General features: G+C 32.9%; 1 protein-coding gene across 2 annotated transcripts; it reads left to right on the top strand.

Annotated features, from left to right (window-relative positions):
- Positions 1 to 953: 953 nt before the first annotated feature.
- Positions 954 to 5,731, top strand: LOC105769549 (U-box domain-containing protein 13). Of its 2 annotated transcripts, XM_012590252.2 has the most exons (5): positions 1,291 to 1,435; positions 2,244 to 2,669; positions 2,869 to 2,985; positions 3,364 to 3,816; positions 4,258 to 5,731. In XM_012590252.2, the coding sequence occupies exons 3-5, from the start codon at positions 2,890 to 2,892 to the stop codon at positions 5,431 to 5,433; spliced, it is 1,725 nt and encodes a 574-aa protein (XP_012445706.1). In that variant the 5' UTR covers positions 1,291 to 1,435; positions 2,244 to 2,669; positions 2,869 to 2,889; the 3' UTR covers positions 5,434 to 5,731. The 2 variants fall into 2 exon arrangements, with proteins under 2 accessions (XP_012445704.1, XP_012445706.1); XM_012590250.2 differs by lacking the exon at positions 2,244 to 2,669 and having other exon boundaries at positions 954 to 1,435.
- The last annotated feature ends 4,696 nt before the right edge of the window (positions 5,732 to 10,427 follow it).

Below are 10,427 nucleotides of genomic sequence, written 5' to 3' on the forward strand. Positions count from 1 at the left end.
ATATTTTTAAAAATGTCAAATTGTCATTTTAAAAAAAATAAAAGTTTTAATTAAAATATTAAAATTTTAAACATGACATTTAGATGACAATATTTGTATGATTTTTTAAATTTTATAATGACTTGTTTTAAATATTTTATAAATTTAAAATTATTTGTTGATGTATCATATAAGATAAATATTATTATGTCAAGAAAAAGACAAATTGGATTGCCACACAAGTTGCCAAACCAACATTGTTAAATAATTGATGTTATAATCAACATTTTCATAAATTTTTTATTCTTTTTAAACAATAATAATCAAATTTAGTTAAAAAAGAATAAATGCTAAATTGACAAAAGATGAAATAATTAAGAATTAAATTTATCATTATACCTTTATTTTAAATAATGAAATTAACTTTTATTTTAAGAATTCTAAAAGCCTCTAACTATTGGTTTTATTTATTAAATTAACAATCATAAACATTAACCTTAATTTTTTTACGCCTTTAAAAATATGCATGATTTTAAAAGGATTAAATTGTTTCAGAAAAATCAAGTAATAACAAACAAAATTAACAAATTACTGAAATATTTTGCATGTCAATAATTGTATTAATATTTTGTAAAAATATTATTATGTTAATAATTTATGAAAATTTAATTAAATTAAAATTTATATAAAATTAAAATTTTTATAAAAAATTATATATTAAACCAAAATTCTTAAGAAAATTTGAGATTTTTCGGCAAAATTAAACATGAAATTGTAAAGAACTAACTGTTTAAACTCCTTTTCAGTTTTCACTGACTGCAAGACGACCGGCGCTAGTTTAACACAAAAGAGCCGAGCCGAGCCGAGCTGAACTTTGCAACGAGTCGTCGGTAAAAGACCACATGACATGAGTCCATCTAACATCTATTTCTAATTCTAAGCCCTCTCCGGCTCCGCTCTTCTTCCTCTTTCAATCCGGTCCGGTTCAGCTCACTAAGCCGAGCTGGGGGAAGAAAAAGGTCCAAGTAGGCTGCATATAAATTATCTTTCTCGCCCGTCAAAGTGTTCTCTTCAACGGAGGCGAGTTCCTTCTCATTTTAGCTTTCGGAAACTTAGCTGAATCTCCATCCGAATCAGAGCCTTTAAGTTTGAAAACGCTGTGTTTAAGCAAGATCCAGATTTCAGAATGGAAGAAGAGAAAGGAGAGCTGGTGCGGAGCTTGACCGATGCGGTGAACCAGATAGCTCCAATCGGCGATTACAGATGCGCCGTGAAGAAGGAGTTTTGCAATCTCGCTAGGAGATTGAAGCTGTTGACGCCAATGTTCGAGGAGATTAGAGAAAGCAAAGAGCAAATCCCCGAAGAAACTGTTAAAGCTTTGGTCTCGCTGAAAGAAGCTTTGGTTTCGGCTAAGGAGTTACTCAGGTTCGGCAGTGAAGGCAGCAAGATTTACCTGGTGTGTGAGTATTGTTAGTCGATTTCTTTTGGATCTATTTGGTTGCTGAAAATGTCGAGGAAAACTAGCTTCTCAAGCGTGAACATTTCTTATCATAACATTATCTAAAATCAATTGATAATATATTACGCTTAATTTTAGCTTAGCCCAGCGGAAGATAATGGAATATTGAAATTCTAATATGATATTTACTGCTACATTTTCTTATTAATTCATAAAAGAAATTGCTGTGCTTTTTTTTTTTTTTTAAATAGTACTAGGAAACGATATTGTTAAAAAAAACCACTCAAGCCAATTCAGTAGATGTTCTAGCCACAACTTCATCTGATTATTATTTTAAGTTCCCTTTGCATTCGTCTCTGATTATTATCACCTTTAATTTCCCTTTACACATTTAGATAATTATAATAGAAATTCTCATCTCAAAGATTTTCAAGCGTCACAGTCATCGATAAATACAAGGCTAAAGTATAATATGTAGTCCTGCAATAGGTTTTACTTTATAAAAATTGCATAACGTTGTTGATTAAATTATAGGATTGTCCCTTCGTGTATGAACTTGTTGTCAACTCTGAATCATTCATTTAATATAACTATTTTGATCCTCTTTTGTTTCCATTAGTTGTCTTTTACATCCTTATCTCAGCCTCTGTTACTTTGCTTATAAGGTTGTGAAACTAAGTGGTATCATCATCCCTACTGTAATTGCCAACATGATATGCTCGAGAGCCTGTGAAATTTAAGGAGGAAGTTTTACCGCTGGACGGTTTGAGTCTTTCATTCTGATTATGGAGATTTGTTTCTGCAGACATATTACTGCCTGCTCTGTTTCCGGAGGTTCTTTGAGGTTGTGAAATTGAGAGTGAATGGAGGAAAAAGAGGAGAGATGGAAAGGGAAAGGAGCCGAGAGGTGGTGCTTGGTACTAGTAGCATACCCAATATATGGATCCTAAGTTTCTTGCCTTGGTGATAACTTTTTGAACATTTTGGCAGAAGCGATGATACTTAATTGGGTGGTCATAGTTACTGTTTTCGCTTTGGATTTCAAGCTGGAATTGTATTACAACACTGTTTTTTAGGTTCTGGTTGAGATTGACAGTGATGCTCTTGCCTACTAAGAAAATTACGGTCTCAGAAAATCAATCCTTGAAAATGGCCAATGATTGTATTATTCTTATATTTGGTCACTGTATAATTTGAGATGGAAGCCATGAGTTCATAGCCTCCATAGAAGGTGTTTCTATGTTCTTTGTTTGGATCAATATTATTGTATATTGTTAATTTTGCTACATCTATTTATTCTAAAATCAACTGTTTGAAACTCAAGTTCAACTTTAAATGACAATTTTTACCCCAAACTGATTCTATGTTGGTGAACCGTTTGCCACTGCATTTGGCTATTGACCAATAAACTCTTTTTATTCTGCTTACAGGTTCTAGAGAGGGATCAGATTATGCATAAATTTCATGAAGTGACAGCTCGGGTGGAGCAAGCTTTGAGTGGAATTTCGTATGAGAATCTTGACATATCAGATGAAGTTAAGGAACAGGTATAGATTTATCAGTAGACACATCTTTTGAAGAATTCCACTGTAGATACTTCTCCTCTTGCCATGTCATAGGTCCTTTTCTGTATGACCAAAGATGATTACTTGAACCGTAGTCATCTTTGACATGGAAGAAAGTGACCTCAAGATATCACAACAATCATGATTGGTTGAGTTTTAAACGAGTGGCAATTGGTTTGAGGAACCAAATGGATAGCATCTATAAGCATGGAGATACTCTAGGAGGGGAACTAAAACTACATATCATTTTATCTTAAAACTATTCAACTAGAGTTTGAAGCTCTAAAGAAACTTTAAGTTACTTCATATGTGATTTTGTTAAAAAAAATGGGTTTACATGTAGAATATTTCTATGTTTAGGTGGAGCTTGTTCTAGCTCAGTTCAGGAGAGCTAAAGGAAGGGTTGATGTTCCGGATGTTGAACTGTACGAGGATCTATTATCACTCTACAATAAAAGCAACGATGCTGCAGCAGATCCAGATGTTCTAAGGAGATTAGCCGAGAAGTTACAATTGGTTGGGATAGCTGAACTTACGCAAGAATCACTAGCTCTACATGAGATGGTTTCTGCCAGTTGTGGAGATCCTGGGGAAACATTTGAAAAGATGTCAAACTTACTAAAGATAATCAAGGATTTTGTACAGACAGAAAATCCTAATTTGGATGCTTCTGCAAGGGAAAAGAATCTTCCTAGTAGTAGTGGGCAAGCAACCACTGATGGAAATCATAAGACTCCAGTTATACCAGATGATTTCCGCTGTCCAATATCCCTGGAGTTGATGAAGGACCCTGTCATTGTTTCCACAGGGCAGGTACATTTGTTGTAGATTTCCTGCCCCTGATAGACCAATCTTTTTTCTTATTTCTAGATCATTTCCAGCCTTGAAAAATGAAAACCACTTCTCTCTCCTTTACTTAAATGTTTGTCTGTAAATGCTTAAATTTGCTTTCTAAATTTGTTTGGCTATACACCTAGCATCTTGCATCAGATCACATTTTCATGCTAATTTATTTGGCGAAGGGATAGTTCATGAAATGGTTCTAGTCATATATTTGTTCTCTATTTAAATTGCTTTAAGTAACTAGACTTGAAGTTGCAAGAGAAGTCAGATGCTAACTAAAAGGTGTTTTTAAGAAACTTGTGTCTTCAAATATGTACTTTGGATGATTGCACATTTAAGCAGATGCTGAAATCTTGTTTTCCATTACTTTTGTGCTATATTTTTAACAGGCTTCCTTATTCTCTTCTGTAGACTTATGAACGTTCTTGCATTGAGAAATGGCTGGAGCAAGGTCATGGAACATGTCCAAAGACACAACAGACCCTCAGTAGCCCTGCTCTTACGCCCAATTATGTATTGCGTAGTCTAATAGCTCAATGGTGTGAGGCAAATGGCATTGAGCCGCCTAAAAGACCCGGTAGTTCTCGACCCAATAAAACCACATCTGCCTGCTCACCCGCTGAACGTACCAAGATTGAAATTCTCCTCCGTAAGCTTGCATCCAGCAGTCCTGAAGATCAAAGAATGGCTGCAGGTGAAATCCGTCTTCTTGCCAAACGAAATGCAGATAATCGTGTGGCCATTGCTGAAGCTGGGGCCATACCTCTCCTTGTGACCCTCCTTTCGACACCTGATTCACGGACCCAAGAACATGCTGTAACAGCACTTCTTAACCTTTCCATTTGTGAAGAGAACAAAGGAAGTATCATATCTTTTGGAGCAGTTCCCGGTATAGTCCAGGTGCTTAAGAAGGGAAGCATGGAAGCTAGAGAGAATGCAGCAGCTGCCCTCTTCAGCCTCTCAGTAGTGGATGAAAATAAGGTGACAATTGGTGCCTCAGGAGCAATTCCTCCCCTAGTGACATTGCTAAGTGAAGGCACACAAAGGGGGAAAAAAGATGCAGCAACAGCACTCTTTAATTTGTGCATTTACCAAGGGAACAAGGGAAAAGCAGTGAGAGCCGGAGTTGTCCCAACATTAATGCGTTTGTTGACAGAACCTGGAGGAGGAATGGTGGATGAGGCTTTAGCCATACTTGCAATACTCTCAAGCCACCCGGAAGGTAAGTCTGCCATAGGAGCAGCAGAGGCAGTGCCAGTTTTGGTAGATGTTATTGGTAATGGATCTCCTAGGAATAGGGAGAATGCAGCTGCGGTTTTGGTGCACCTCTGTGCCGGAGACCAACAGCATTTAGCAGAGGCCCAGGAACTAGGAGTGATGGGTCCTTTGATGGACTTGGCTCAAAATGGTACAGATAGGGGGAAGCGGAAGGCTGCTCAATTGCTTGAGCGCATGAGCAGGTTTGTTGAGCAGCAAAAGCTTGCACAGGCGCAAGCTGGGGCCCAAGCTCAACAGTCCCAGTCTCAGTCTCAATCTGAGATTCAACAACCACACCCACCCTCTGTGGCATACACTGTTGATAGATGAGGTTCAAATTGCCTTAATTTTTGTTCCTTTTATCACCTTGTTTGTTTTTCAGTATTGAAGGAGGCGGCTTTGCTTCAGAGATGAATGATCACCTATCAAACCTGTAAGTTATTCATTTGTTTGTGTGGAAGAATACATTATTCATAGAACCTTCAAAGTTCCCAAAAGATAAAGGGAAGTGAAAGGAAAGAAAAGAAAAGGGCTGATTTGTACTTGACATGAACTTGAATTTGTACCATTATAGCATGTGTTACGACGGTAATCATCCTCAGTTTTTATACGAGAGATGTTTTCCAAATTCAGATCGTACTTTGTTTTCCAAAGTCATTAGTGTTATATATATATATGTAACCAAAATAGGGGATGTGGTTGCTCAAGCGCAAACTTGTCAACCTTGAACTTCCAAGCAGTTATATATATATATATATTCATATATTTTCCTATAATATCTAGAACCCTTAGCGAAAGGGATTGTGGTGTTAAGAGAAGTGGCAGCACAATTCACAGCAATCTTGGATGGAAGAAGTGTAAGGAAATCCATAGGCAACAGATACTCAAGGCGGAAGTTTCGGAATATATTTGAGAATATTAAATGCAGGAAAATGATTTCCTCTCTAAATTTCGAAAGATTGATGAAAGGGCTATTCGGATTAAGCTACCTACCAAACACAAACTTACTGCATGGGGGATTAGAGGATGGGTAGTAGTTGTGCTGTCCATCAAGCTGAAATTGAAATAACGTAGTTTCTTAAAAAACATATGGAATGTGCAAGTCGGATTAGATTTTAAGAGTGATTTTTAGATTAAAGTTTTTGGATTCAAATTTAAAAATTTCTAATAAAAATTGGATAATAAATCAATAGAAAGAAATAATTAAATAACTAAAGAAAAGAAATAAAAGGTGATAAATGGATTAACGAAAAGAAGAAATAAAATGAATGGATAGCAAATAGTTGAATCGATAATTTAGCTAACTTTAGTGAACTTGTACCAACAAAGAACTCTTGAAATAATTGTATTAATCAAACTTTTATTAATAAAAATAATTAAGATACAATGTATATGGTGGCTATAAAAATATAATATCACATACATGCACAGCCCTTCTTATGTCTTCAAGCAATTGAGCCAGTCATATCTAAAATACTTAAAATTCATAATAAATAAAACTTTAAAATATAAAAGTTCATAAATACAATAGCGACCTTAGATATAATCAAAATTTAAGAGCTAAATAAAATTTAAAACTTTGTTATTCCCACTTTAATCAAGTTTAGATAATTGTGTTCGCACAATCTTCATTAAAACAATCATATATTAAGCTCTTGGAGTCGAAATAAGGTAGCTCAAAGTGCACTTTGAAACTAAGAAACAATTCATTTATTAGTTAAAAAGCATCTCAACTCAAAAATATCTAAATCCCATTTAAATATAATAAATTGACCAATCTTTCTTTAATAAAATTAATTTAATATTTGTCAACCCAACTATATATACATCGATATAGTAGCTTAAAAAATTCTACTAGCTAGCTAGAAAAATGAACTTGAGTGGCTTCAACTACCCCTTGGTTGGATTGTTAGCAAGTACGTATCTAGTATGGAAAGAAATGACTAATGCTTAACACAAACTCAGTCTACATTAGAGTAAGTAATGGAGCGCCTTAGATTTATTTTCTTTTGTAAAGCTACGGTTAATTTCATACCAGATTCCATTAACCCAAGACTGTGAACAATTAGAGATAGGGATTCAGCTATGTTTTCAAAAACAGGAATGTTCGATCTAACGGTTTGTTTTACTCCTTGAGTGTATCATGTAGATACTAAACTATTCCATCCCTTTTAATTTTGATATAAAGCAGATTACTCTATTTTACAGAAATCAGAATATTAGATTTTAAATTTCGAAAATGAGCGATTAAAGACAATTAATGATGTCATTTTTTTCTGTCAACTTACCTTGTTTTTGATTGGTATAATAACAAATTTAACCTTCAATGCTTGCAAATCTTATCATTTTAGTCCCGATTCTAAAAAAATCAACAAACTTAACCCTCATTGGATATCAAAAAAATTAGAATCAGGATCAAATTGATAGACGTGTAAATGCTTAGGGTTAAAATTATTAATTTTTAGAATTAAGACAAAATTGACGAAATGTGTAAACATTTAGGGCTATTATATCAATAAAATTAGGATAAATTGGCCAAAGAAATTAACATCACGATTAATTGTCTTTTGTTGCTTTTTCAAAATTGTTTCATTTTTAAGAGAGGCTAAATTACTCAATATTGAAATTGAGAGCAACCGAAGGTCTTTTATCCAATTAGGTGGCATTTGGTACTTTCTCATATTAATATTTCAACAAATTCTTCACTAGAATGTGATGTAAATTTCTAAATTTAACATATTTATTGATATTTTTATTAAAAAGTTAATTTATTATTAACAAGTTGTTAATTTTAAATAATACTAATTTTATTTGTGGATGAAATATGGTCCTAATCCTTGTATTCTTCATACATTTGGAATTCAACACCTCTACTTCTACTTTTAGGAATTTAATCACTATATTTTCATATTTTAAAATTTAGGTCCAATTCTTAACACCGTTAAAATATTTTGTTAGATTCATTGGTGTGACATTTTGAAATAAAAATATACTCACTTGATAGCCATGTAACAAAAAAAAAATGGTGTTGTAATGAACTCAAATTTAACAAAAGAATTTCAATAGCATTGACAATTGACTTGCATTTTAAATCCAAAAAGTAGATCAAAGACTAAAGTCCTTCAAATAAAAGTAAAATGACTAGATTTTACATGTACAAAAAGTACATGAATTAAACTTAGATCAATTGTTAACCCGGAACTGGAAAGTCTAATTTTGCCATATTCTGACAACTCTGAACGAAGTTGCAAACCAAATGACAAAATATGCTCCTAATGGTGTCATAGGATTATTCTACTTTGAAGAGCCTCCAAGTTCGATGCATGATTTATTGTTGAGGGATAGAAATAATTCATCAATATTTTAGTCTATGCTTTAATATTGCAATCGTGTAATGCTATTATTTCTAAAAATAAATTAGCTTTTTTTTTAAATAGTCTCATTTGTCTATCTAGATTTTGGCCAGAGGAGGGTGTTATACACCTATAACAACATGTTATAGAGAAATAATCATTGTGAATTTTCATCAAACAAAGCAAGAAAAGGAAATCAAATCAACAAAATTAAAAAACATAAAACAGTGTAAGTATTATTACTTTTATGCATATTTTATTTTACATTCTTTCACATGATTAATTATAAAATTCATAAATCTAACAAGTTCAATTAATCAATGAGTTATCAAATTAAATTAATTTATCATGAGTTACTAGATTCGAGTAATCAATTTATAAGTTTATGATGTTCCAAGTTCATAGTAGAATATTTAATTAGGAAACTTAATAGTTTATTGAATTGATATATTTAATTTCACTAATTAAAGATTATTTTCAATATAATTATTAGATTTCTTCACGTGGAATTTAATCATTTTATTTAAATAATATTTTAATTAATATCGTTTTCATTTAATAAATGGTAATTGTTAAGCTTACTTATATGAACCAGTTATAACTTCACTTAAAAATTTAGATCAGATAATTAATTTAATAAAGATTGTACTTTACAATTATAAATAAAAAATAATTATAAAGAGTTAAAATAAAATACAAAATATTAATTTTTTTAAAAATATGAGTGTGATAGAGTTAACAAGTACAGCGGCGAGATAAAGAAGGAAAAAAAGGCATAAAAAGAAACAAAGAACATAGACAGTCCTAAACTACATTTAACCTTGAAACTTTGGGCCTGCCAGCTTCGTTTCATAGTTTCATTTGCTCTTTATTACCACAAATCCTCACCATTTCCCACCCAAATATGATCAAATTAACATTGTGGCTTTCTTCCTCACAAATCGTCGCCAAAGTGGTTGTACTTGCTTTTTTTTTTCTTGTTTTTATTGTTACTTTCTAGGTTCTATGTCCAACTGACTATCAGAAAGACAGAGACTGGTTTGGTCTTTTTTTGGGGGTTTGGATTTGCTTAATTCGTTCTTACAGGCAGTGTCTTGGTTCTTGCAAAAAGCAAATTCCCCCTCCCTTGAATCTTTGATTCCCCCCTCCCCCCCTCTTTTTCCTTTAAAGACAAAACCAACCCTAGTTTTTGAGTTCTAAATCTTATAATATTACACTATTTCATCTTTTACTCTGTAATTATTATTAATGAAAGATCTTGCACCTTTAATTTCTTTTATCAAATCTGATCTTTAGTTTTCTGGGATCTTATTTGAAAGCTTACCCGTATTCAAAAGAAAAGTAAAGTAAAGAAAAGAAAAGAGAAACAAAACAGATATGTTCACTTCTTTTGACCGCCCCATTCCTATATACTTGAAAAAAAAAAACATTACTAGCTATTATTCTTTCTATAAAGCTTCTAGACAGCTAGAATACTTCAATCAACTTCGGTTTTTGGTGGGATTGTTGGCGTTTCCTTGGATTCTTTGTCTTGATTTAACTTAAAAATTTTAAGTCCCTATTATATATACATATACACTCAATTTAATGATGCTTATAATAAAAGGTAAGGATCAGATCCATGCAGATGAACAGATTCCCCTGGGGATGATATAAAGTTATTCAAACTTTGGTTTGATCGATAAAAACTTAGTTAAAATTGCGGAACTAGTGGTTTTACTTCAACCTCTATCCAAGCACGTACTTATATAAAAGAAAGGAAATGGAAAAGCCATGGGAGAAGGAATCAATATTTGACAACCAACAAGTGCCAGTTGCAACATGAAATATCGATTCTAAGCCAATAAACATGCTAAGAGAGATTCTTAACCTCAAATGGGGGATTGGGAATTCATGAATCATGAATGAAACCAAACGCTTTCCAAGTGCATGTATATATATATATGTATATATATGTTAATATATATATCG

The sequence above is a fragment of the Gossypium raimondii genome, chromosome 5, assembly GCF_025698545.1.
Source record: "Gossypium raimondii isolate GPD5lz chromosome 5, ASM2569854v1, whole genome shotgun sequence".
Lineage (NCBI taxonomy): Eukaryota > Viridiplantae > Streptophyta > Magnoliopsida > Malvales > Malvaceae > Gossypium > Gossypium raimondii.

Bases quoted from the DNA above. Each gene is read 5' to 3' on its own strand.
- LOC105769549 (XM_012590250.2), top strand. From the start codon at position 1,166: ATGGAAGAAGAGAAAGGAGAGCTGGTGCGGAGCTTGACCGATGCGGTG. The intron at 2,986-3,363 runs GTATAGATTTAT...TTCTATGTTTAG, and splicing joins CAGATGAAGTTAAGGAACAG to GTGGAGCTTGTTCTAGCTCA. The intron at 3,817-4,257 runs GTACATTTGTTG...TCTCTTCTGTAG, and splicing joins TCATTGTTTCCACAGGGCAG to ACTTATGAACGTTCTTGCAT.